General features: G+C 44.3%; 1 protein-coding gene across 6 annotated transcripts; it reads right to left on the reverse strand.

The window, feature by feature from the left end:
• Nucleotides 1-27,209, reverse strand: STRADA (STE20 related adaptor alpha). Of its 6 annotated transcripts, none has more exons than XM_045080890.1 (13): nt 26,745-27,209; nt 18,235-18,290; nt 16,451-16,508; nt 14,173-14,201; nt 8,730-8,832; nt 8,197-8,318; nt 6,493-6,601; nt 6,251-6,374; nt 4,340-4,511; nt 3,698-3,802; nt 1,557-1,798; nt 1,204-1,246; nt 1-920 (listed from the first exon to the last, which is right to left on the reverse strand). In XM_045080890.1, exons 2-13 carry the CDS (start codon nt 18,244-18,246, stop codon nt 768-770), a joined length of 1,272 nt encoding a protein of 423 aa, XP_044936825.1. In that variant the 5' UTR covers nt 18,247-18,290; nt 26,745-27,209; the 3' UTR covers nt 1-767. The 6 variants fall into 6 exon arrangements, with proteins under 6 accessions (XP_044936825.1, XP_044936824.1, XP_044936826.1 ...); XM_045080889.1 differs by having other exon boundaries at nt 18,211-18,290; XM_045080891.1 differs by lacking the exons at nt 14,173-14,201; nt 16,451-16,508 and having other exon boundaries at nt 26,745-27,202.
• Nucleotides 27,210-27,480: the final 271 nt, after the last annotated feature.

Consider the following 27,480-nt stretch of genomic DNA (forward strand, 5'->3'; position numbering starts at 1 on the left):
TGGATTCTCCAAAAATTTTAATTTGTTCTGGCGATGAAACTAAAGCGGCATAAGGACTTAAATCCTCAAGCTAGGCAAGACATTGTGGCCTTGGAGAAAGCCTCAAGGCAGCCAGCAGAAGGCAGTAAGATGGACTCTTGGTGGGGAAGGGATGAACCACACGATGAACTATGGGAAAGTTCTAGATTGCAGCCCAAGCAATGAGAGGGATAAGGAGGGACTGCCCCCTTCACTTGGTGCTTAACAAGAAAAAATGCCCTTCCTTTCAATTATTAGGGCGTGGTCTGGCGGCTAGGATGGGAGGCAGCTGCTTATTGCTTTTGCCCCTCCATGGACCTGTAGGATCTGAGAGCAGAGGAAGAGAATGGAACAGCCTGGTAGGACAGCAAGAGTGAGAAGAGGAAGTCCCACAGTCCCCTGGGTCAAAGAGTCAAACCCTGGACTTGGCCTTCAGCCCTCTGGGGCCAGAATAGCATCTCTTCCTTCTGAAGAGTCGCCTGAGCTCCCAGGATGGAATGTCAGCTTCCCGGCCTCTCTGATCACTGGTTCCTGGGATTCCCTTGAGTTTCAGAAGTCCCGGAGCAGTAAAGAAGGTTTCTCTTCAGGAATTTCTCTCCCAGTGAGTAAGCGGCCAACTCTGGTGGCAGAAATGTCCTTTCTACCCAATCTGCACCCAGGAGGGTGGGAATGTGGCCAGCCCTCGGGGAGGGCCCCCGGGGCTCATGCCTCGCCTCGGGGGACGGAGAATGTGAGCGTTCTTCAGAGGCTCAGAACTCCCAGTCGTCCACCTCTAGCTCTTCCAGGTTTGTTACCAGGCCAAAGATCCCGCTGTGATCCTGAGGCTGGCTGCCCTCAAAATTGGTGATGGGGGTGACGGGGCGAAGTAACTCAGGCAAGGCCTCTGAGGCGCGTCGCTTGATCTGAGGGGGGAGAGACAGTTAGGGGTGGATCCCGTTGCTCTGGTTCCCAGGACACCACGGGGCCGAATGGCCCCATGACAGTTGGCCTGTTAGAGCCCAGAATCTCTGGGAGAGGAAGGAGCGGCCCCTCTAAGGGGCTCCGGAGACAGGGCCATCGCTCTGACTCGAAGGGAGGAGGGGAGGATACACACTAAGGATCCCAAAGCAAAGGTGGTGCAGGGTGTTTCCAAGCACAGGCAAGGGAAAAGCCAGCCCAGGGAGCCTCGGGAAAGTGCTGTTGTACCTGCTTGAAGAAAGAATGGTTCAGGAGGGTGCTGGCACTTGGTCTGCAGAGAAAGCGGAAGAGAGACCAGCATCACCCCTGTGCCCCAGACTTCCCAAACCCTGCTGCTTACACCTTATCCTCAGGCAACCTCTACTTCTTCCCTCAGCCTCCGGAAACACCACAGCCAGAGTCACCCAGGATGGCTCCTTAGTAAACCCTTGTGCTCATCCCTCTGGCCACAGGGGCTCGGGACTCCTCCAGGAACCCAGCCCTTTCCGGGACAGATGCGTCCTCTTGAACTTGGCCTTCGACCCCCCACCGCCAGCCCCCCACGCTCCCCCGAAAGCCCACTGTCCGTCCGGAGAGGATACCTTACGTCTGGGTTGCGCTGAAGGCACTGCTCCACGAAGTGGTGGAAGTGAGGGGAGAAGGTGCGGTGATAGGGGTGGGACGGTGAGTCGCCATTGGAGGTCCTGGGGGTGCTGGGGGCCAAGCTCTCACTCAGGCCCGAGTTGGCTGCTGAGCGCGAGGTGCTGATGGTCAGCTCCTCAGCGGGGATGGTGCTGGTGTCCAGCAGGCAGGGCACTGTGCCATTCAGCTTCTCCAGCAGCATCTGGGGAGGACAGAGCCGGGACCCGGGCTGAACGGGGGGGGCCGCTGGGAGATCTATAGCTTTTCCTTACAAATACACTTTTCCCAAAATACAAATTTGGGGGAGTAGAGAAAAGAGAAGTGGGGTATGTCTGATTTTTCAGAAGCAATGCGGGTCCGAGGCTCAGCAGCCATCCCTTAGCTAGGCCAGAGTGCCAAGGAACGGGCCTACAGAAATGCACCCCCGACCACAGCTGCACAGAAGGGGCTCCCAGTCTCCTTTCCCGTTTATAAGACACCGTGATCACAGCCTTCCACCCGTAGAGCCCCCACCCTAGAGTGAAGGCGGCCATCAGATCATTTTGTTTGGAGCCCAGCTCCAATTTGTGGTGCCCCTGTGGGTCCAAAGGGGTGCATTACGTGTCACCCGCCCCACCCTGCCCCGGGCTGTCCCTGTGGCAGGCTGCACAGGAGCCCGGGGGCAGGCTCCACTAGGGCTGCTGGGCTGAAGTCCTTGAACTCTACACGAGCAAAACCAGCCCCACCTCAGGGACTGCCGTCCTTAGGGTTGCCCTTGTGAACTACGGAGCCAGAAACCTGGAAGGCTCTCTAGAGCTGTGCTGCCACCAGTCATAGGCAGCTGTTTATACTTAAGTGAATTTAAATTTGGCTGATAATTCAGTTCCTCCATCTCATTGGCCACACTGTAAGTGGCCACCTTACTGGGCAGCACAGATAAGGAATTCCCACAATCCCAGAAAGTGCTACTGGACCATGCTGTTTCTGCGTCCATACCTCTTGTTCACCTCGCATAGCCTTTCACTTTCCCAGAGCTCCTTTCTGCGATGGACTTAAATTTTTCTAGGTTCCTTATGTATGTTTCCATGACCCTCCTAACTAGTCTGCTAGGTCTTCTACCTGCAGTAGTAATCTAACAAAATGCATCTGAGGCTATCGCTTCTGGGCTCAGAAGCCACCAGCAGTTCTCCACATGCTTTGGGCCAGGAACCAAATGCCCTGGCGTGGCACACAAAGTCTTTCAGGATCTGCTCTGGCTTCCTTCTCCAGCCACATCACCCGGCAGCCCCCGGGAAGTGCCTTGTACTTAAGCTATTTGTAACTATCACCATTCCCCAGATCCTATCCTTTCTTGACTCTGGATCTTAGCATGCTGTTCCCTCTAGCCAAGAGTTTCCTTCTACTTCCTATTCTTCATATATCTGCCTTCAAGGCTCAAATGTCACCTCCTCCTAGAAGCCTTCCTGGGACAGCTGCTCTACAGAGCTCCCCTCTGGCCATTCTCTAAGTGCCCCTTTTCCCATAGGGCATTCTGTGGGCTTAAGGAGAGGCTCACTCAGAGCCAACTCCCCCCCCCCACCCCATCCAGTTCTAGATCATGCTCCAGGGTACTTAGGACTCAGGTAATCCTTGCCCAGCTATCCCAAGTCTGCTTCCTGGACTTGATAAGGCCTGGATAAGCCTCTCCCCCAGGCTGTCTCCCAAAGGTACACGATGCCACTGGCTGTGCGTGCCAAGGAGTGACCAAAGGGCAGCTGTTGTAAGGGACATGAAAAGAAATTGAACTTTCAAGCCAAAGGCTCCAAAGGTATTGGCCAAAATGTGGTAGCAGGTAGCACAGAACCTGAGGAGTCTGAGAACTATAATTAGAAACAGACCTCCCAGGTATATTTATCAAAGTAGGAGGCTAGCATATATTTTATAAATTTATAAAAATGTGTTAGCTTGATTTATACATCTAAACAGACACATGGCACGTGGGCCTCCGTTCGTACTCCTGCTCCAGGCCCTACAGAAGTGAGCAGTGGGCCTGCTCCTGAGCTCTCCTGCCCTGGGGTCCGCTTCCACAGCAGGGGAAGGCATGCAGCGGGCAGGCAAGAAGGAAACCAGGCGGCAGGCTCACCTGGGTGGCAGGCATATCCTTAAAGGGGACGTGGCCATTGGCCAGCTCACAGGCCGTGATTCCCACACTGTAGATGTCAGACTTGGCATCGTAACCCTGAAGATTCTAAATCAGGAGGAAAAAAAAAAAAAAACCCCACAGATCACTCCATCTATAGCCTGAGAAGGGCATGCGGGAGAGGAACAGATTGCCTGTCTCCAATCCAGCGCACTTTCCTTGCCTTCTTCTTCCTTACTACCCGCGAGTAGCTGATGCTTTAAAGGAAGGAATGTTTGATGCTGTGTAACAAGAAGGAAGAAATGTGGGGTCCTATGCTCCTGCTTAGTGGAGGGGTGTGGAGAGCACCAACTACTTCCAAAAGGCTCACTCTTCCTATAAGATGGGAAGGCCTCTGATGGGGGCTGAAATAGTATTCGGCCCAGTTTGGGACCCCACAGAGGGGAAACACCACCATCTGAAATGGGCGCCCAACACCCACGCTGAGAGGCTTCCCAGGTCCACCTGCCAACAGGGAACCCCTCCCTTTAGAACCCCTCACTCCACCCAGAAGCGAAGCACCCTCATCTCGGGAAATTCCTGAAGGCTCCCTTGGGACACTGAGTTGGTGAGGGATGGGGACTCCTCAAGACTCGGGGCACAGACCTGCTGGAGGACCTCTGGGCTGAGCCAAGGCAGAACCTTGACACTGTACTTGGGAAAGTCGTGGACCACACGCTGCCGCTGCCCGTGGCTGATCATGCTGAGGTTGCTGCGTAAACCAGAGAGGTAGACCTTCCCGTCGGACGAGATCAGGATGTGGCTGGCTTTGACACTCCTGGGAGGGCGGGGAGAGGGTGTCACGGGGCAGCCGGAGCCCCTCACATCGCAAACCTTTGATCGTCACCTACCAGCTCCAGTCAGCTCTCTCCCTGGCAGCGTCTGGCTGTGTGTCTTACACATGTATATATTCATGCCATTTATACATAAACACTTATTTATCTGTATATAACACATATAGGAGAAAAGAGAAAGTAACATGGCCCAATTTACGTATCACCAGATTTTAAAACTTACTTACATTTTGCTCAAGTTCTCTTTTATGCTCCCAGACCACTGCTTCCCCTACCATCTACTGCCTTCCAGCTATACTTCTTTGTTTGTAGGTATTCTTATAAACTATAGCATGGTTTTGTATGCATATATTTTCAATTTACCCGACGGTGCTGTGTTATCCCTCCCACTCTCCCTTCGCCTCTCAGTGCTGTTTCTAAGATCCCTCTGTCTTGCCCCCGGCGTACAACTCGGCTTTGCTCCTAACTGCTGCCTGTACTCTGGGCCAGGTTCCAACACTTTTACTCATCCGCTCTCCCAGGGAGGAGCACTGACGCTGCCTCTAACCGCACAGGAATGTGAACGATGACACCCACACCTATCCCCTGAGGGTTTCTTTGGGGTGTCCACCTGGAGCAGCGCTAATGGTCCCAGTCCCGAGCAACCCCGGCTGTCAGGGCATCTTCCACTGTGTGGACAGGAGACCCCGCCTCCTCACTGCCCTGGGCCGCCCCCACCTTACACCCATCTCAGGTGTACAGGGTGACAGCATCCTGTTTTAATTTGCCTTTTTTTTTTTTTTTTTTAAAGATTTCATTTATCCATTTGACAGACAAGTAGGCAGAGAGGCAGGCAGAGAGTGGTGGGAGGAAGCAGGCTCCCCACGGAGCAGAGAGCCCAACATGGGGCTCATTCCCAGGACCCTGAGATCATGACCTGAGCCGAAGGCAGAGACTTAACCCACTGAGCACCCAGGTGCCCCTTAATTTGCTTTTCTGATTATGGCTAGCTTTGAGCATCTTTTCATACAACAGTTAGTCCTCTGGACTTCCTCTTATAAACTTCAAATCATTTGCTCTTTTTGCTATTGCTTTGCCATCCTTTTCTTGTTGATGCACAGGATTTCTCCTGTTTGTTTTACACAAAGCTTACATCTCGCACCCGGTCACCCATTTCTTAATTTTGTTCCTGATGTCCTTCATTGGAGAGAGATCTTTAATCGTGATATAATCAAATCCGTCAATTTGTTTGTATTATGTTTTGTACTTCTAAAATATCTAGATAGTCTTCGATGCCTCAGGTCACAAAAGCAGTTCCTTCTATCTAAGTCTGTAGTTTCACATCGGACATTGAGGCCATCTGAACCGCTCCTTTGTATGTGGAGTTAGGTAGGGGTCTGGTTTCATTATCTTCCCTACTGTGAGCTGCTTGTCCTGATACCATCTACTAAGCTACCTGCCTTCCCCCGGGCCTCTCGGCACATAGGGCTGACTTTGGGGCACATACACCAGTTTGGGTGCTCCAAGGGGTGGGGCAGATGTTCTTCTCAGGACCAAGCCACTCAGTAAAGAGGAAGTCAGAACTGACAGACCAAATGCTCTGTCTATCAAGTCAGAGGCGAGGACAGGATGCTGAGCCTTGGTTTACACTCTGACATCACTAACTTCAGTCAACCTCCCACCGTTTCCTCGAGGGCTCATGGGCTCATGCGCTCTCCCGGAAGGGGCGGTTGTGAGACTGCACCTGTGTACGTATCCCATGTGGTGGATGTAGTCCAAGGCCTTGAGCACCCCCTGCAGGATGTAAGCAATCGCCAGTTCATTCATGCCGTCCATGAAGTGTGTGCAGATGAGATCCTTTGCAGAACCTGAAGAAAACAGTCGTGGGGGCCGGGGAAAGGGTAACAGAGAAGGGAAACTGCACGTGAGCCGGCTGACAACAGAGCTCCCAGAATACCTCTCTGCCAGGACCCTTGTCCCACTCACCATACGCCATGAATGATGTGACAACCCACAGCTCATTGTCTGCAATAAAGGTGGCTCGATACGGCAGGATGTTGGGATGGCTGAAGAGTTTAGAGACATGAAGCTCCCCCTGAAAGCAATGGTAAGGGGAAGTCAGAATCAAGTACGCTGGACGCCATGAAAAACATGGTTACTTAGTACTTCCGGAGCTCTTCTCAGAGTCCTGGGAGCAGCCTGCGCCAGAGGCCAGCCAGAGGACACAGGCCAGGCTCTGCAGTCTCCACACGGAGCCCAGCACTGCTCTGCCAGCTTCTGCCCGAGTCTGGCTCCACCAGCCGATCTTAAAAGCCTCAAGAAAAATTCCCTGCCTGTTGTGTTCCCAACAACACAATCAGCGGTCCCAGCTCGCCACCTCAGAATCCAGAACCAGCTGCTGACTCAAGACTTAGGAAGTGATGAGCTTAGAGCTTAGCTCGACTTCAAGGGCCAAGGCACAGAACTCCTCTTTAAGGTAAGAAAACAAAGAATGTTTTCCCCCTGTAAAGGAAAATGTTGTAATGGACAGAACAAGGAAACAAAGCACCAGAGAGCAAACGATAACTACTAGATATCCGAAGGGGCTTCTCCAGCAACCCGCGAGCGAGAGTGGTCACGGAAAGGGTCAGACCTATGGGATTTTTTTTTTAAAGATTTTATTTATTTATTTGACAGACAGAGACACAGTGAGAGAGGGAACACAGTAGGGGGAGTGGGAGAGGGAAAAGCAGGCCTCCTGCTGAGCAGGGAGCCCCATGTGGGGCTCAATCCCAGGATCCTGGGATCATGACCTGAGCTGAAGGCAGATGCTTAAGGACTGAGCCACCCAGGTGCCCCAGACCTATGGGATTTTAAAATAAATTTGGATGAAAGAATTACAGACACTCCAGGGTCCTGAGATGGGATATGAGCTAAGGTCAAAGAAGCTATACCTTCCACCTGTCCGCTGCTCCAGAAAATTAAAAAAGAATCCTAAAGTCCAACATGCTCTAGAATAAACTCAAATATCTTTCTTCCCAAATAACTAAGCTGGGACTGACTTTCAGTTCCATCCTCACACCCACAAAACTGCTCTGACCACATGAATGGGTGGGTATTAGAGCACCATCAGATGAGCATGCATTCAGAGACACATTATGAATGAAGTAGGACAGGCTGCACATCCACTGCTGAAAATACACCGACCCAGGCCCTGGATCTCAGGGGTTCTCAGTGCAGGCCTGCATCAGTGAAGGAGAGTCTAGCCCCCGGCCAGCTACCAGATCTGTGGTCTCTCCCTGTTTAACAAGAGGGCAGCTACTTGCTTCTCCAACAGAAAGGAACCTTGGGCTAACAGGATGATGACAGCTGGAACACGGCTGTCGTGGCAGAGCAGGCTGCCCTGAATCTGGAACAAGACTGCCCGGGTTTGAATCCTGGCTCAACCACATACAAGTGTGTGTGACCACAGGCGAGTTACTTAGCCTCTCTGAATAGTAAACAAGTGAACAAATGAGCTACGAAGCAGTCTTTGGAGAAGAGGAGGGGACTATAGAGAAGGATTTTTCATTAAGAGCTTCTGTAACATCTCAGTTTAGTCCACCTTTGTTTGCTTCCAGCTACTTTCAGAAGACAGATGTAAGAGACGCCTGGTGATTACTACTAGAACTAAGAGCCCACCCTCCCAGCGTCCCATTCACATTTTATTACCTGCAAGAATGTCACCATCTCATTGGAACAGGCTTCCAGATTAATCCTTCGTACCGTCACATACTCTCCTGTTGGTTTGTACCTTGCTAGGTTCACGGTCATCAGGTCCTCAAATCCTTTGCCTAAAAGAAAAGGGGGAATGGCCATAAACAAGGACAAGAGCAACAAAGGTTGCCTTCAAGAGACCTGATCTCAAAAGGAGATTCAAGTTAAAATCGTCACTACTGTTACCCTCAGGGCTGACATTTCTTGATTGGTCTTCTTTCACTCCCTCCTCCACCAACCATTCGAACTGACTACGGCGCAGGACAGCAGAAGCGTACAAGCCAAAAAGGAAAAACTGCAAAAGAGCTTCTCTCCTGGTAACAAGAGCTCTTTTCCCATACTTGGAAGACAAACACAAAGGAGACCCCCAAATCTGTCCCCCTGAATCCTGCTAACTAGCTCACAGCTTCTGGCACACATTCATTCTGGGGAAGGGGGCCGTGCAGAGGAGACCCTGGAGCCTGAGAGTGGCAGTCCCTGCACTTTACCTATGATGGTGAGTAGCTCGTAGCGCCCTCCCTCCGGCAGGAAGCTACTCATGATCTCCTGTTTAGAGAGGGATGCTATCGACTCTGAGCTCGCTTCATTGGTCTAAAGAAAAAGAAAAATAGGTTAATAAGAGAAAACTGGGTGTGGGATGGGAGTGGGAGGTGGCAATTCAGACCCACGAGGAGACTGGCATCTAACCACACAAATCCTGACTCTGGGGCAAAGAAATTGTTCCAGCACTATTCGGTGAGAAATGTAAAACACCAGATGTTCAATGTAGTCACCAGCTCTAATATCAGAGCCAGTAAATGTGAGCCAGCACTGAGAGTAAGGGACAGGCCCCGTTTCAGTCGACTGTTGATTTGCTTGTCCATTCCAACAAGTGGCTGTTGATATTCTTATCTGGGGACAGGATATCTGGAGAAAGCCATGTTTATAAAAGAGATGCGGGATGGAGAGGTGGGGGGGGGTTCCTATTTTATGGTCCTGAACACAAGATTTCAAAGGTCACATGCTGAATCTTGGTATAGGGAAAAAGTGGCCATAAGAAATCTACTCTTTAGCAAACTAAGAGCCCAGACCAATTATTCCCTGACATTTCCAAGGAAAGGAAAAAAAAAAAAAATCAGCCAGCACACATGACTGCAGGCAAGGGACAGAACTGTCGGGTCTCAGCCATCATCCCAGGCGGCGGAAGTGACCCGCTTCCTTGTTCCTGCCACACATGAAGCGGGACTTCAGCCAGTTAGGATGTGGGGCATCACACCTCTGGCCTTTGAGGTCCAGAAGAAGAGTGCCCATCAAAACCAGTGGCAGACCAACAGCTCTTATTCCAGCGCAAAAGGCTGTTTCCTTCTTCCAGACCTAAATTTATTTACATGATTTTGGGGTCATGTTTTTCTTTCTTTTGGATCATCTTGCTTCAGACGTGTGTCCTATGGAAATGCAGAACCTTAGGCCAGCTCAAATTCCATATGCTATGTTCCTAAACCTGAGCGCTAGTTAGGAAAAGGTCTTTGTGAACACATGAAAGGCCTCAGACTCAGCGCTAGCCAGAAGAGAGTGAGTCGAGAATGTTCTGGCCTGGTGGTACCACCTGGCAGGGTGTCCCTGACGTTTCAAGCACATCTGGTTTCAAGAGTTCATGCTGCCAGTGGGGAAAGAAACCACGTGGGGTTCCTCCTCTTGCACCGCTTACTATGACAGTAAGAGGAATCTCGTCAAGGAAGAGAGCCTGGTCAGCAAATTTCTAATTCAGTTTTTCTGTATCTAAGATTCATCCATATTGTTGTGTTTAGCAATGCTTATATACCCATGTTATGTAATAATCATCTTATGGCTCTACCTCAGTTTATCCATTCCAGTGTCGATGGGCTTTTTGGGTTGTTTTCCGTTCTGCTATTATGAACTATGCTATCGGAAACCTATCTGAATGTGTTTCCTGATGCGTATATACAAGAGCCATGCTAAAGCTTAGGCCCAGAAACGGAATTGGTACGTTACAGAGTAAATGAATGATCAATTTTACCATCTAATGCCAAATTGTTTTCCAGAAAGGTTATACCTGTCTACACTCCCTCCAGCATTATATGCACGTTTTCCTTGGTCCATTTTCCTCCATTACTTGATCAGACTTAATTGTTGCCAATGTCATTGTGGGTTTGATTTACATTTCCTTGATTACTAACGAGGTTGAACATCTTTTCATGTATTTGTTGGCCATGTGGGTTACTCCTAGGTGAAACTGCCTCTTTGTTTCTCTTGTCCATTTTTCTACTGGGTTGTTTTAATGCAAGATTTCCCCCAAAGTAAGCCCCCTGAAACACTGATCTTGGCAGTTAACACTCAGAAACAGTTTACATGTTCAATTAAATGAGAAAAGGCAGCATTTTCTTCCTCATGAAGAATCATATGGCATGCTTGTTTTGAGAAGTTTTATAGTAAGGAAACTTAACTTTGTTTAACCTAGCATTTCCCAAATCTACTTATCCAGAGACCTTTTTGTTAAATTTTGGAAAAGATAATTTGGGAAAGGCTATTTTAAGCAAGATAAATGGTACAATACAAAGACTATAGGATCAGGAGCCAGAGAGAGAGACAGAACTTGAACTCAGGTCTATCACTTGCTCTGTGACCCTGGGTAAGTCACTCTAAACTCTTAGGGTCTCTGTTATCTCATTAGTGGAAAAAATTCCCAGTTCATACGGCTGTTGTGACAATGAAATGAGATGAAATATGGAAAAAGCTTAGTGCTACCTGGTGTCTCGTAGGTATTCAATTAAAATGAATTTTGTTCTTCTCCTTCCTTTTTTACTGCCTACTGTTTGGTCACTCTCCTGTTCGACAAATAAGATGGAACAGAGAAAATGAAGAAAACAGAGAATCCTAAGAAGAGCTTGATAAATGATTAAGGTTGGTTTGATTTTAGTTTTTATAGTTACCTATGTTTTCCAATGCTCTGAAAACAAACTCTAGGATCACTGATAGCCATTGTAGCCTCTTGACACTGTCTGGTCTTCAGAATAATGCTACGATACCTCCCAAGTGCCTCAGACAGGTGAGACATACACAACCAAGGGACAAAATGTGACCAAAAAGCCCAAACCAAGGGCGCCTGGGTGGCTCAGTGGATTATAAGCCTCTGCCTTTGGCTCAGGTCATGATCCCAGGGTCGTGGGATCGAGCCCCATATCGGGCTCTCTGCTCGGTGGGAGGCCTGAGTCCTCCTCTCTCTCTCTCTGCCTGCCTCTCTGCCTACTTGTGATCTCTGTCTGTCAAATAAATAAAATCTTAAAAAAAAAAAAAAAAAAAAGCCCAAACCAGGAGCTCTGAAATGGTAGCTTACCATTTGTTTTGTTTGTTCGTTTTTAAGATTTTATTTATTTATTCGACAGAGAGATCACAAGTAGGCAGAGAGGCAGGCAGAGAGAAGGGGGAAGCAGACTTCTTGCTGAGTAGAGAGCCCAATGTGGAGCTCGATTCCAAGACCCTGAGATCATGACCTGAGCTGAAGGTAGAGGCTTAACCCACTGAGCCACCCAGGTGCCCCTTACCATTTGTTTAGAACTGACAAGCTGCAAGCTACGTTAGTCTTGAGTCCCATCTTCTTAACTTCCTACCTCTCACTATCCGTACCTATTGTTCTTCTTTGGATCCTGTTTTCTGAAATATTAATCTACTCCTCAATAACATAGGTGTCATCAGTTAACATAAAACTCAGGGGGTGGTTTGCAGACCCTAAGTCCCTGCTCTGACCTATGAGGATCCACATGACTTGGCCCCTGCCTACTTCCAATGACATCCCTTACCACATCCCCAACTTGCTATACTTGACCCTTGAGAACAGGTTTGCATGGGTCAAGTTTGAACTGGGAAGGTCTCCTGCCCATGACCTTATCATTGCCATGAGCTGAAGAGGCTTGGGGACATGTAGCAGCCAGTTCCACCAGAGACGGAGTTCAGTATATTGACCCAGACTGAAAACACCTGCTGTCATGTGACACACTCACTAGATCCCTTGTTACTAGGGGCGCTTTATAAAACAGAATCTGTTCTGTAAGGAAGTACTGCATTTTTTAGCAAGTAGCAATATAGTCCCAATGAGAACAAATCTAAAACTACTATATATTTGAAGGTCTTCTCTCCTCCGATTTCTAGGAAAACTCCTTAATATTTCTGTAATTTGTTATAGAGACTAAGATGGACAGCTGGAGTTGTGAGATAAAGTATTTATTAAATGCATTTTAAATAACTCCCTTGGGAAAAAATGGTAGATACTTTTTTATGACCTATGTCCCTCTTCCTTGCTGCAAGTGCATAGAAGACGTACTGTCTAGTAGGCTACACACTAGGGACACGCCCCTGTTGAGCCTAGGTAGGACGATGTACTAAACTATTGGTATGATTAGGTAGTAACTTGGCAAGTATTTCTACTATCTTTACTGACTACAGAAAATGACTCAAAAGTGTTCATTTTAGGAAATAAAATTCTTTAGGTAATTGGGAATGTGAATTCTTGGCAATTGGGAATTGCACGAGATAAACTAGTCTAATGGCTGCTGTTCCCGTCTCACTGGCAATGACCCTAAAATGGGCGAGTTCTAGTTTGTGGATGTTCTATAGGTCTGAACTCAGAGAGAAACCAACCTTTATTTAGGAAAACAAGCAAACAAAGACAGTATTTTGAAAGGAAGAGGTCGGGTCTGATATTGCCACAAGAAGGGGCGTTAGTTCAGTATACTGTTTCAGATTAGAAAAGGCTAAAATTCAGATGAAAAGGATGAAATTCTCTTTAAACACAGCATGGCATAGTTGTATTAGCATGAAGTACAATCTCAAATTGTCTAGAGAAACTAATTCTAGCAAAGCTTCTTAGTTCCCCTTGCCATGAAAACCATTTTATTCATTTTGAAGCATTTGGACAATACATAAGCTACTGATAGCCAGAAATGAACATTAAATAACTTTGTTTAAAGAGTTTAAGATGAAGTACAATAGAGCACACAAAGACAATATTTGTGAAATGCTATATCCACCCCCCTCACCAGGTTTCACACAGGATAACTCAGCATAATGCCAGCAGCTGTGAAAACATAAAAATTATATATAATGGGCATTCTGTTCTGGAAAAATATCTAACTGATGGTACAGGGAATGTTTTTTGGTCTCCTGACTAGAACATATTTCAATCTGCCAAAGCTTTGCTCAAAAATTCCTAGTCAACATCACCTTCCTTCAGCTGTGGGGCTGCCCGCAAAATGTGCAGATGTCTGTCACCTGAAAAGACCAAGAAGTCTTTTGGGGAAGGGGGGAGCGCAGAGGAGACCCCAGAGGTTCTTTTCCCCTCTCTTTATAAGACACGGATTTATGTTATCAAAAACAGCTTGGTACACTGTGCACATCTGGTGTTATACTGGTGAAATGAACTACAAGAGTAGGAAGCAGGACAAGAGTCTTTAAACTTTTGCCAATAAAAAAATGCACCTCTGTTTTGTACTTTTTAATGTAGGGTTTTGTTTTTAAGGTAGATTTGAGGTACGGCCTATAATCGAGGTAGAGCTCTGTATGATCTCTGTGGACTGAAATCAATTAGCAATAGACCTAATTGGATGGAAAATGTAGCACCACCAGACACTAAAAGATAACCCCATCTTAGATTGTTGAAACTTTCTTTTCTTTGGAGGGGTGGTGGGGGACTGGTAGGGTCGGGAAGGGGAGGAGACCTTAATCCCCAAGACAGAGACAAAAAGTGCCTGAGACTTTTTCAGCTTCCAAAGTACCCACTGAAATCTTTCCAGGGTGAAACCTGAATTTCCACACTACAAATACAACTCATTGAGATAAGCGAAAACACAAAATGATAAGCCAACCAAAACCACAAATTTCCATAAGAAGTCATCCCCATGCAACAGCCATCATGCTAGAACCTAGAAAGTCACTTACTTTTCTCCGAGTGTCACCCGGAGGCTGTTCTGGAGTAGAGAAATTGGTTGTTGGCATTTTGTTTTTTAGCAGAAGACACATCCACATTCACAACAGCAATGATTACACTTAGGATGACATTTATTTATGGAACCACTTAAGAGTCATTATGGTAAAAAGTGCCCACAGGGTTAGTTATAAACACATACAATGCACACAAACACTAGCTAACACACACAGGGACCCACAGTCAAAAATCACATATAGATGGTGTTTTAAACATAAATCTCTGGATCTTCAAAAGATGGCAAGGCTACTATTCTCTGGGTATTCTTTGGCAAGTATAACTCAGCTGCTGTAATTCTAGTCTTGCATGTACTTTCCATCAGCACACAATGTTACTTTCAATAGGCTGGTTTCAGGGTCTTATATTCTGAACAAAATATTCATTAGAAAGTTGCAAAGATATGTGGCTATTTCCCAGAAAGTGCAGGGACCAGAAAACAGGCTTTCCAAAAAAAAAAAAAGGCAAAAATGTTTTAATACGGCAACATGGATACATGGGACTGTTACCGACTTAGATTGTTCCGTCACATGCATTCTATTCTGAATACAGATAAAGCAGTGGCTTTTGGCCCTCTGCTACTCTAGGTGGACTAAAGCAAAGGACAACTCAAATAACTTCCTGCCCTGAAATCAGACAAATTCTGTATCTGTACTTGTTATTTTTATCATTCTATGAAAGTGAGAAAAATCATCAAAGTTGATTTTTAACTGGAAAGTACTGGAATGATCACATATTTCCAAGTATCCAAGTTAGAAATCAAAGCATCTATTTGTATTGTTAGAAGAGACTAGCCACAGATAAATTAGCCTTAATTCATCAAAATAAGATTTTTTTTTTTTTTTTTTTTTTTTTTGCTTTGGATATCCGTTTTTTGGTATACAAGTGGCAGGTACATTTGCTTAAGATAGTCTGTTAAAGCCAAGTGAATAGATTAGAGGAAATCAAATCTAATCTTACAGAGTAGAAGGCAAATTCCAAGTTATATAAAACCTCCTAATACATACTTCATCAAGCTGTAAACAATCTACAGACCAATCCCTTCACTCCCCTCAGATCAAAGACAAGGGAAATGTCAAAAGTCTGCCAGAGATCCTACACTCAAGATGCTGAAACCAAAATCCTTAATTCACTTCACATATACTGGCATATTTTTAACTAATTAATTATAAACTGGACTTCCAACTCAATTTTCATCAGTGCCAATGTCTACATTTAAACCACAGTATTTCCATTTATGATTAGAAGAAAATGACAACAGGACCAGAGCATAGTATTTTTCTTCCCATTTAGCTTTGCCTTTACTGTGCAGCTCATTTTTAATCTTCAGAACTAAAACAAAAATAAGTTTTTCTAAACTCTCATTTGTCTAAATCATAATACTTTGACAGAGTTCACAAATAATACTCCTCTGGAAGGTCTTTGAGTGACATTAGGGAAAATAAATGAACAAGTATCACCTAGTAATTAACAAGTTTCAGTTCTCAATGACTGAAGTCTATCTGAGGATATTTTGGGGAGGGGGGGATTAGTCAACAGATGCACTCAATCTAATAACTTGCCTCTTTAGCCGAAGAGTGTCTTGGTATCCAGACACAAAGAATGTGGCTCTACTACTATTACTTGTGTAGAAAAGAGTTTTCTTTGCCTAAAATTAAGATCACAGTTCTTAAAAAGGCTCAATTTGAAAAGAATCAAAGGCAAATGCCTGGCCCTATTAAACCTCAAAATTGCAAGGTTACAACTTCCGAAATCAGCATGTGGATTTTACAACAGAAAGTCAGTTAATATTTTTGTCCTGACAGATTTTTTTTCCTTAGTTCTCTTAAGTCTCATAATTTCTACCATGAAAAGATGAGTCAACTAGATTGATCAGTAAACCAAAACTTTTGTATCATTGCTACCTTCGTTCTAATAATTTTATTTTTAAAATCTTCAAGGTTAGAAGCTTTTAAACACTTAGTTTTTTTCCTTTAAGAATATGTCTTTCAACTGGATGAATACTTAGAAGAAATAAATATGACTTTAAGTAAATACTGACTTTCTAACAATCAAGACAGGCCAAGGTCAACTGCCAGATGAGTCCTCACATCTTTGGGAAACCATGGATTCAAAATGGTGCCAAGTGAATAGAAGAGCTGTCATTTACACTTGCCCTTACAATTGACTTAGTCAACAAATCACAACAAAGTGACATTACCCTGAAGTGATGGCAAAATGCCGTACTGTACTTACCTCCAAATAGCTCCAAATCTCTTAAGCCCTCAACAATGAACTTTTCCGAGACCCACCGCTAAAGAGGAAAACCCCAAAAAGAATTAGTATTTCTTCCAAGCCACAAAAAATTAGCTATCAGCCATTAGACAAACATAAACTACAAAAACAGAATCATGCCAAACAGTTGAAATGCATTTCTATGGACAATTTTTAAAAAGAATCCTGGATTTAAGTCAACAGAAAACAATAGGTTAACTCCTTTCTCTATTCTTCTTTGCCCTAATTTGATAAATAATCTTCAAATCTGACAGATAGTTGTGAAACATGTAGTACTGGCCCTAATAACGAAGAAGGTTTTTTTGTCCTTTCTATACATAAAACTACCTTCTGATTCCATCTGACTCTCTCAATGGCTGTCAATTATTACAGATGCTTTGGATCATGAATGCCAATGTGAAAAATGCTACTGGAATTCATAATATGGAAAATAGAGATCAAACAGTTTTTCACAACCTCTGTTAATTTGTAAAAGAAAACACTAAGCTGAATATTCTTTCATCCACTAGGATTTCTAAAGACGTCACCACTTAGATTTTCTACCAGGTTTACAAGGACCACACTTACTTCCCCAATCATGGTTCACTTTACTATCCTATTTCAAATGAGTGTTGGATTTCCTTAATACTCATCAGTGTGGTCTGGTTTCACATGAATCAGGCAAGGTTGATACAGAGAAAAAGCTCATATGTAAAAGTAATGGGAAATCAAGGTTGAATTTCACTTAAGAAATAGTGTTCAAGGTTGGCTTGGGGGCATTCTTTCCACCAGACAGAGTTCAGGCTAAGGAGAGATTCTGTTTTTCCTCTTAACAGTGAAGTTTACTCTTTCCAGTATAAATTATTCTTATATACACAAACACAAGAAAAGAGAAATACGATGTATAAGATGTGTAACCTTCAGAAATACGATATATAAGATGTGTTTTGAATTGGAACTATAACATCATTCTCTGTCCTCCTCTATATCAGTTTTTTTCTAAATTAAAAAAAGAACACCCAAAATAATAATAATAAAAAAAAACTTGGTATAAAAAATAATGTATACTGTATCACAAAATATAACATATACTTTAATATTTAAAGAAAGTGGTGTGTTCATGTGTCATATAGCACTTCTTGTTACAGAATTTGAAAAAATTCCTACTGCATTTAGAAATTAAATACTTGATAATAAATAAAATATAATGCTCTTTTATGAAGTCAAGGAAGCTTACAAACAAGCTAAATCCAGTATTTGTTCTTGAGGTCATTTTAGCTGATGAAGTTTTCAGGTTTAATAACATTTTTCACATTTAAAGAGTCTTCAGTTAAAACCCATGATTAGACTTAGAAAAAGTGTTCCAATAATGACAATTTGATACTGATTTTTAAAACACAAACTCGCTGAAAATACATAGGAAATAGGCAGCTTATTAGCAATTACATATCTACAGTGAAAAGGGACATTTACTCATTTAATTTTGTATGAGTGATATTCATAAAATAAGCCTCCATTTCTTCTCTATCAGACGAACTGGTGGGTGTATTTGGTGTCTCTGGTCAGCCTCTACCTGCAAGCTCTTTTCTCAGGAATGGAGGCTGTAATTTCTGCTTTACTTCCCACATTCCTCCCTTCCAGAGGATTCTGAGCATCACATAAAAACGACCTACAATATCTGCCAAAACACATTGCTTTACAGAAAATAAAAATAGAAAAGCCGGAAGAATAGAAACACTCACCCTAATTCGCTCTGGTTTACTTACAAGAAAAGACATGAGTTCCTAATGTGTAGACCTACTTCAATTTCAAAAATTTAAGCCTAAAAGGAAAATAGAAACAGGTTAGTCAAATCTCCTTTTATAGAAATGCCTTTTGAAGAACAAAAACCTCCTATGAGTCTACCACTAAGAGCACTGTACCAGACCTATAAATTTCTAGATTCTGAAGACTGGTTTAGAGAAACTTTCAGAGGCAATAAAACTGGATGTACTCTAGCCACTACATTCGGAAATAACACAATCTCTATAAGAAAAGACGGGTTTGTTATTATATGGCTTTCTTCTTTAATTTTTAAATTTCTCTTGACTGAAATCCCCACTGATCCTTTCCCAGAATTAATGAGCTTCACTTCTTTTGGCTGTTTATCCTGCTTTTTATTAGCACTCTTAAACAAATGTTTATACGGCCATTTTAGATATATATCTACCAAATTTCTACTGTGGTAGATGAAGACTACACTGTCCGACATCACCTTCCTGCACCCTACTTTCTTGCTTTCATTCTTAACCCAGTTCTGGCGTACTGTCTGATTAAATCAATAGTCCACATTTACATTGTTATGACTGTGGAAACATGGTTCAGAGCTGAGGCAAAGATGACCACATCTGTTTTCTTGTACACTATTTGCTTTCCTAGAATTAATAATGGACTCATTTTTTTTTTTACTTGTTTGGTTTTCCACATATCTATTAACTGACTTTTTCAAAGTACATCTCTGCTATTTGTCTTATCAATATATTTTACCATACATTCGAACTCATCCATTCCAATTTTTCCCTAAAGATTGCTTTTCTTTTTTTTTTTTTTTAAGATTTTATTTATTTATTTGAGAGAGAGAAATCACAAGTAGATGGAGAGGCAGGCAGAGAGAGAGAGAGAGGGAAGCAGGCTCCCTGCTGAGCAGAGAGCCCGACGCGGGACTCGATCCCAGGACCCTGAGATCATGACCTAAGCCGAAGGCAGCGGCTTAACCCACTGAGCCACCCAGGCGCCCTAAAGATTGCTTTTCTAAGGCTCTCCATCCCCATGCTACAATCTAGATTAGTTGCTTTCTACTTAGCCTTTTTTTTTTTTAAGATTTTATTTTTTTAAGTAATCTCTATACCCAACGTGGAGCTCAAACTCACGACCCTAAGATCAAGAGTTGCATGCTCCACTGACTGAGCCAAACAGGCTCTCCTACCATAGCCTTTTTCGTGTGGAAATTTTTATCTTCCAATGTTGGGAGAATATTCTTGTATTATTTCTTTTATTTTTTTTTTAAGATTTTATTTATTTATTTGTCAGAGAGAGAGAGGAGTGAGAGTGAGCACAAGCAGACAGAGTGATAGGCAGAGCAGAGGGAGAAGCAGGCTCCCTGCCGAACAAGGAGCCCGATGTGGGACTTGATCCCAGGACACTGGGATCATGGCCTGAGCCAACTGAGCCACCCAACTGAGCCACCCAGGCATCCCTCTTGTATTATTTCTTTGATAAATTTTGTCTCCTCCACTTTCTCTGTTTTTATGTTACAGAATTCCTAATAAAAACATACTTCTGGAAATTAATTTATACTTGTTTTGTTCCTATTTTAAACTCTACTTTCCAAGATATTTCTTCAATTTTATTTTCTAACCCTTCTATTAATTTTTAAATTTTGTTTATACATTTCCAAGAACTTTTGCCATTTCTCAGATGTTTCTTTTTTCATATCATCCTGATCTTGTTTTATGTTTAGTTAATTTATAGTTAAGAATTATATCTGGAGGGGCTCCTGGGTGGCTCAGTCGGTTGGGTATCTGCGTTCAGCTCAGGTCATGATTTCAGGATCCTGGGATCAAGCCCCACATCAGGCTTTCTGCTCAGCAGCAAGTCTGCTTCTCCCTCTCCCTCTTCCTCTGTGATCTCTCTCTCTCTCAAGTAAATAAATAAAAATCTTAAAAAATTATATCTGGAGTGACTAAAAGCATAATGCATCATGACCAAGTGGGGTTAATCTCAGGAACTGAAAACTGTTTTAATACTAAAAAATGAATCAATATATACCAAACTGTTTTTGTCCAAAGTTGTATGCAAATAAAAAACAATTTTAAGGAGTTAAAAGAAATGGTAGGGTGAGCAGAAAAAAAAAATGAACTTGGTAGAGCATGTGACTCTTGATCTCATGTTTATGAGTTCAAGCCCCACACTGGGCATTAGAGCTTACTTTAAAAAAAAAAAGAAAGAGGGACGCCTGGGTGGCTCAGTTTGTTAAGCAGCTGCCTTCGGCTCAGGTCATGATCCCAGCGTCCTGGGATGGAGTCCCACATCGGGCTCCCTGCTCCGCGGGGAGCCTGCTTCTCCCTCTGACTCTGCCTTCCACTCTGTCTGCCTGTGCTCGCTCTCGCTTGCTCTCTGACAAATAAATAAATAAAATCTTTTTTTTTTTTGGGCGCCTGGGTGGCTCGGTGGGTTGAGCCGCTGCCTTCGGCTCAGGTCATGATCTCAGGGTCCTGGGATCGAGTCCCACATCGGGCTCTCTGCTCAGCGGGGAGCCTGCTTCCCTCTCTCTTCTCTCTGCCTGCCTCTCCATCTACTTGTGATTTCTCTCTGTCAAATAAATAAATAAAAATCTTTAAAAAAAAAAAAATCTTTTTTTTTTTTAAAAGAATCAATGTAATTTTACCAGAGTAACTGAGTAAACAAGAAAAAAATAAATAAACCATCTTGATAGAGAAAAATAATCTGAAAAAATTCAATACCAATTCTTGATTTAACAATTCAGTCAAATAGGAATAGTCAAATAGGAATAGAATAGAAATAGAATTTACCAAGTCAACTTGGTAAAAATATATATATGAAATGGGAGCCTGGGTGGCTCAGTCAGTTAGACATCAGACTTTTTTTTTTTTTTAAAGATTTTACTTATTTATTTGAGAGGGAGACATTGAGAGAGAGCATGAGCAAGGAGAAGGTCAGAGAGAGAAGCAGACTCCTGTGGAGCTGGGAGCCTGATGCAGGACTCGATCCCGGGACTCCAGGATCATGACCTGAGCTGAATGAAGGCAGTCGTCCAACCAACTGAGCCACCCAGGCGTCCCTAGACATCAGACTCTTGATTCGGCTCAGGTCACAATCTCAGGGTTGAGAACAAGCCCTGCCATCAGGCTCTGCACTCAGCATGGAGTCTGCTTCTCCCTCTCCCTCCTCTCTTGGAGGGAGTGCTCCAAGAGCGCTCTCTCTCAAATAAATAAACAAATAAATATTGTAAAATGATAAAATACATAGGAAAAATGTATAAGGTAACATCATACTTAGTAGTAAAAAGAATTAGTGACTTGCCGCTAAGAACAGAAGCGAAACAAGAATGTCTGCTCCTATCACTTCTGTACATCATTGTACTAGTGGTCTTGGCCAAAGCAAAAAGGAAAAAAAAAAGAAACAAAAGGCAAACAAATTGGAAAAGAAAGTGTAAAACTCTTCATTAATAGACAACATGATTGTGTATATAGAAAATTCTAAGAATTATACAAAAAAATTATTAGATCTAAAAAAATGAATTTAGAAAGCTCAATTACAAAACCCAATTGTAATTCTATATACTAGCGAAGAATAATTAGAAAATGAAATTGAAAAAAAATGAAACTATCTATAATACAAACAAAAACATAAAATAATTAAGAATAATTTTTTTAAATTCTGAATAAGAACCTGTATGTTTAAAATTATAAAACATGGCTAAGAGGTATTTAAAGATAAGCTAAATAAGAGATATGCTATGTTCATAGATTGGAAGACTCAGTATTGTGAGGATGTCAACTCCCTCCAAATTGATGTATGGATTCAGTACAATCCTAATGAAAATCCCAGCAGACTTTTAAAGAGAAATTGCTAAACTGATCTTCAAATGTATATGGAAATACAGGGGACCTAAAATAGCCACAATTATTTTGAAAAAGAACAAAGTTAGAAGACTTCTATTACCTGATTTCCAGACTTTGATTATTTATTTATTTATTATTATTTATTTGACATACGGAGATCACAAGTAGGTAGAGAGGCAGGCAGAAAGAGAAGAGGGGAAGCAGGCTCCCTGCTAAGCGGAAAGCCCTGATGGGGGGCTCCATCCCAGAACCCTGGGATCATGACCTGAGCCGGAGGCAGAGGCTTTAACCCACTGAGCCACCCAGGCGCCCCTCCAGACTTACTTTAATGCTACAGTAATCAAGATAGTGTACTTTGGTCTAGCATAGACAAATGGATCAATGAAACAGAACAGAGAATCCAGAAATAGATCCATGCATGTATGGGCAATTAATTTTCAAGAGAGGGGCCAGAGTAATTCCATGGGGGAAAATAACCTAGATACAACTTAATAGACATTTAGAAAAAATGAACTTTCACCCTTATCTTATATGACACACAAAAATTAACTTGAAATGGATCACAGAAGTAAAGAAAAAGTTGAAACTACTAAGTAAAACAGGAGAAAATCTTCAGGATGTTGGGATAAGAAAAAAATAATAATTAAAAAAAAGAATACCAAGTGCATGAAATAAAAAAGAAAAATATAAACTTTATGAAAATGAAAAAATTCTGCCTTTGAAAGACACCACTAAGAAAATAAACAAGTTGGGAGAGAAGTGTGTGTGTGTGTGTGTGTACAAAACATTTATATACAGAATATTTAAAGAACTTGTACAATTCAGTAAGACAACTCATTTTAAAAAATGGGCAAAAGATTTGAACAGAAGAACAGGAATGGCCACTAAGCACAAGAAATGATGCTCAACATCACTTGTCATCAGCAAAATGTAATATAAAGCCACAATAAGATACCACTATACACCTACTGAAATGGCTAAAAACAGTGGAAATAGAAAGTAGTCAGGGCGCCTGGGTGGCTCAGTGGGTTAAGCTGCTGCCTTCGGCTCAGGTCATGATCTCAGGGTCCTGGGATCGAGTCCCGCATCGGGTTGTCTGCTCCGCGGGGAGCCTGCTTCCTCCTCTCTCTCTCTCTGCCTCTCTGCCTACTTGTGATCTCTCTGTCAAATGAATAAATAAAAAAATCTTAAAAAAAAAAAAAAGAAAGTAGTCAGTCTCCAAACACTATAAATTAACAAAACCTAAGAACTGTTCCTAGACTACCACACCAACAGCTTCATTAATTTTCTGAACATGGGCTCCCAAACCAGGATGTGTTTCAAATTAACTCATGTAGTTATAAAAACCTATGGGTGCTCAAACTCCCACCTTCAGAAATTTTTAATTCAGCAGGTCTGGGGAAGACATACGTAGAAATGGGCAAATCCTTAACGGTGTTCAGGAAAGGGAAAGACAGTTACTATAACCTGGAACAGACCTGGGTAGTCAGTGTCAAAGAGGACTTAAAGAAACTGGGAATTCTAAGCATGAAATAGTATTAGGTGCTCATTTTTAGTGCTTACTTTGTTTTGTCCACACGTGAATCTCCCAGTTTCTAGACTAGTGCATATCACGTAGTAGGCACTCAGTAATGTTGACTGATTGACCAAATATACCGAGGAGTTATGTCAGCCCTTTGCATAACCAGTTACAGAAGCACAGCTCCAGATATATGAGAACAATGAAGAGACCTTATGGGCATGCTAGAGGATGCATTTTCTTCACCAGGCAAGAGGGAGCCACTGTAGGTTTTAAACAGAAAAGTGACAGACGCAAAACAGTGGTCTAAGATAGTGTCTCTCAAACCTTATAGTGCATTCACAAAATTTGAGGATCTTGTTAAAAGCGCAGATGTTGATTTAGAAGGTCTGGAGTGGGCCTAATACTTCTAACAAACTCCCAGCTGATGGTAACGTTGCTGGTCTGTGGACCACTGTATTGACAAATGTTTGAGAAGCCTTGTTCTAAGAAACGTTCTAAGGAATATTAATCTGCAAACGAATGGAAGAATGGGAGGTGCAAAATCCCCAGGGGAAGGAATGCCAGTTAGAACACAATTACAGGGGACCACATTTGGGTGATAAGAGCTTGTAGCAGAGGGAATGTTAAGAAATAGATGGGTAGGGGCGCCTGGGTGACTCAGTGGGTTAAAGCCTCTGCTTTCGGCTCAGGTCATGGTCCCAGGGTCCTGGGATCGAGCCCTGCATCAGGCTCTCTGCTTGGCAGGGAGCCTGCTTCCCTTCCTCTCTCTCTGCCTGCCTCCGTGCCTGTTTGTGATCTCTGTCTGTCAAAAAAGTAAATAAAATCTTTAAAAACAAAATAAAACAACAACAAAAAAGAAATCGATGGGTAGGGGGTGAAGGAAAAATAAAGAAATTATATTTAGTTAGTTAAGACACCATAAATCATCTAGCCCATCCTCCACCCTTCAGGGGAAGAGCTTTTACAAACCCTAGGATGTAAGGTTATTTAGCCTCTGCTTGAAAACTTCCCCTGCCAGAGACTCACTGCCTTATCACGGAACCCATTCTACTTGTGGACAACTCTGATGACTCTGATTTTTTTTGTGCCCAAGTAACTGGGAAAGAGTAGTGTGTCAGCAACAAAACAGGAAACTCAGAGGTGGAAGTGGTTCTGGTGGGAAGATGAATTCGAGTTTTTAAATCATGTTGAGGTTGAGAAAATAGTTCTATATCCCAAGTGAGAAGATGTAGCAGTCAGAAATGTAAGACTGATGCTTAAGAGAGATGTTAGAGATGGCTATGTGGACCTGGGAGTTAGCAGCCAAAGCTATACAGTGACAAATGCACTCAAGGAGAAAATGGGGAGAAAAAAGGAGAAGGCTGGGACACGAGCCTTGGGATAAGTCCATATGTCGGACATCATGCTTGAGGTAGGAAATGGAGTCTAAAGGAAGAACTTTAAAGATTCTGCTTCCCCTCTTGGACCACTTGCACTCCCCCAACTTGGTTAACTTTGACCTGTCATTCCTTACTACTCATCTCATGTACCCTGTGCTACAGAAGTCCTCCCTGGCCACCATTCTCCCCCACTCCCGACCCCACACCTCTGTAAGGTATTCAGTCTCTGTATTCAACCCTTACACTTACCGCAATGTCAACTGCTAAGTGCATCTTATACACTATTGCAATCCCAGGGGCTGTGGCGCCCAACACATCAGATGGGCACTTCTTTATCAATTATATTGTTAATAGCAAAAATAATAAAAGCAGCAAACACTTATGTTGAACTTAGTATATGCTAAATGCTTCACAGAGATCGGCTCACAGTAAGTAGTATCTTCCTCATTTTACAGATCAGCAGCTTAAAGCTTAGAGAGGTTAAATGCCCAGAATGACACAGGTAACTGGTAGAGGACCAGGTAGATGTGTTCCAATGTTTGTGCTCTAGAAACCAAAGTGATCATGGAGAAGTCTAAGGAGAAGTGTCAAGACAGGGTCTGCAAAGATAGAATGAGGACTGACCAAGAAGACATGGCCCGATTTGACAGTGTGGCTGACCAGATGCCAAACAGAACAGAAAAGAACTCGTTTACCTTGCTCTATTTCTTTTTTTCCTTTTCCCCTGTTTCTGTCAATGTTTTCCTAAACTTCTTCTATGTCTGGGGTTACAACTACAAACACTGCATTTGAGTTCCGATACTATAAGAAACCTGGCTGAAGGGTGGGGGAACAGACTTTACAAGTTCAGCACCGTAACTAATAGCTGAGTAGGTTCCTGGCCTAAGGCAGGTAACCAGTAAGACTCGGTTTCTTCAATTCTCAAGAATAAGAAACAGTCTTGGGTGTCTTTAGACAGTATGAATCAGTCAATGGAGCACTGGCCTCAAGCCTCAAATACATACTGAATTACGGTTGTACTTCAACAGGTATTATACAGTAAGAAAAGGACCAGTTCCAACGGCCTTTCCTCTTCGGGGAAAGTCGGGTTAGAATATGCTAGGTTATCTTAACAGAAGGCTGGGCAGAAAAATTAGTCTCCCATTTCCTGGAAACTTGAACAATTTTATTTAACCACTCCCCTTCCCTCGCGCTCACTTCCCTACCCCCACCGCCCATCGCCACCCCAAATCTACCGTGGGCACTGAAACATTCTTGGAAAACACCAGGACAATTAGAAGCTCTTTGTTTTTGCTGATTCAAGGAGTCACCTAAATCTCTCTTCTTAAGCTTGATTCGCTGCCTGTCCAGACTGGGATGGACGGGAATTGGGGTTGTGGGATGGGGGTGGGGGGGGTCAGCACATCATCGGCCACCTCTTTGGGAAGGGCAGACTGACACCTGGGCCCCACGTTCCCCACCTAGGAGTCAGGGGGAAAGATGGGTACGGAAAGCAGGCACACGCCTCTCTCGCCCGGCAACTCCGCTCCGGCGTCTCCCGGGCAGGCCCAAGCCTATCCTGCTCTCAGGCTGCAGCCCCTCTCATTGCGGGAATCGAGGAGGATGGGGTGAAAAGGGACCCGTGGAGGGCGGGGGGGGGGGCGCGGGATGGCTGATCTGACGAAGGCCCGCCCCTGAGGAGATGGAATCGGCGTCAGGGCGGGAAGGGACTGGTCCCTGGAGCGCACCAGGCGGCCCCGCCAGCCCGGTACCTGGTCCTGGAGTTAGCAAGCAGTCCCGACCCCGTCTCAGCTCCGCCTCCTTAGCTTAGGGCCGCGCCGCCTGGCCGGTTGCTGGGGGTGGGGGGAGGTACGCAACGTGCCATGCGCAGTAGCGGGGCCGGGGTAGGGCTAGTGGAGGAGCGCCCCGCCCCGCCCCGTCCCGCCCCGCCCCGCCCCGGCTCCTCCGCGAAGCGGGTGAGGAAGCTCGGTCCTCGGTTCCCCGCCCGGCTCCCTCAGCGCCGAGGGTGGGGCTGCTCCCCAGTGCGTCCCGCGTCGCGTCGGGGGCTGTGGCACCCCCCCTCCTGCCGCCGCAGGCTCCTGGCACCGGCCGCGCGGGGAGCGCTTCTTCCGTTCTAAGTTAGCTCGGTCCGCGCAGCGCGTTCCTGAGGGAGGGCACGCGGTCTCTAACAGAAGGGGTCCTTTCCCCCCAGGGTGCGGAAGCCGAAGGCGTAGCGGGGCTAGCGGGGCCTGCGGGGTCCGACGAGGGCTCCCAGGAGCCTCCCCGCCCCCGCAGCAGGAAGGAAGTAGGAGGATTTCAATAGTGAAGAGTCGGGGTGGGGGGGGACTAAGGAAGGCAAACAAATACTGGCGGATGACTTGGCTACTTTAAAAAAAATAATTTTTTCCCCCGTTTTGTGTGGTAGGACTTTAGTGAAAAAAGCTGTCTCGCACTTCTCTTTGAAGGCCTCGCAAACGCCCCTCCAGCACCAGACCGACAAGCTGTGAA

This window comes from Mustela putorius, unplaced genomic scaffold (genome assembly GCF_011764305.1).
Source record: "Mustela putorius furo isolate JIRA1106 unplaced genomic scaffold, ASM1176430v1.1 tig00000487_pilon_pilon_pilon, whole genome shotgun sequence".
NCBI lineage: Eukaryota > Metazoa > Chordata > Mammalia > Carnivora > Mustelidae > Mustela > Mustela putorius.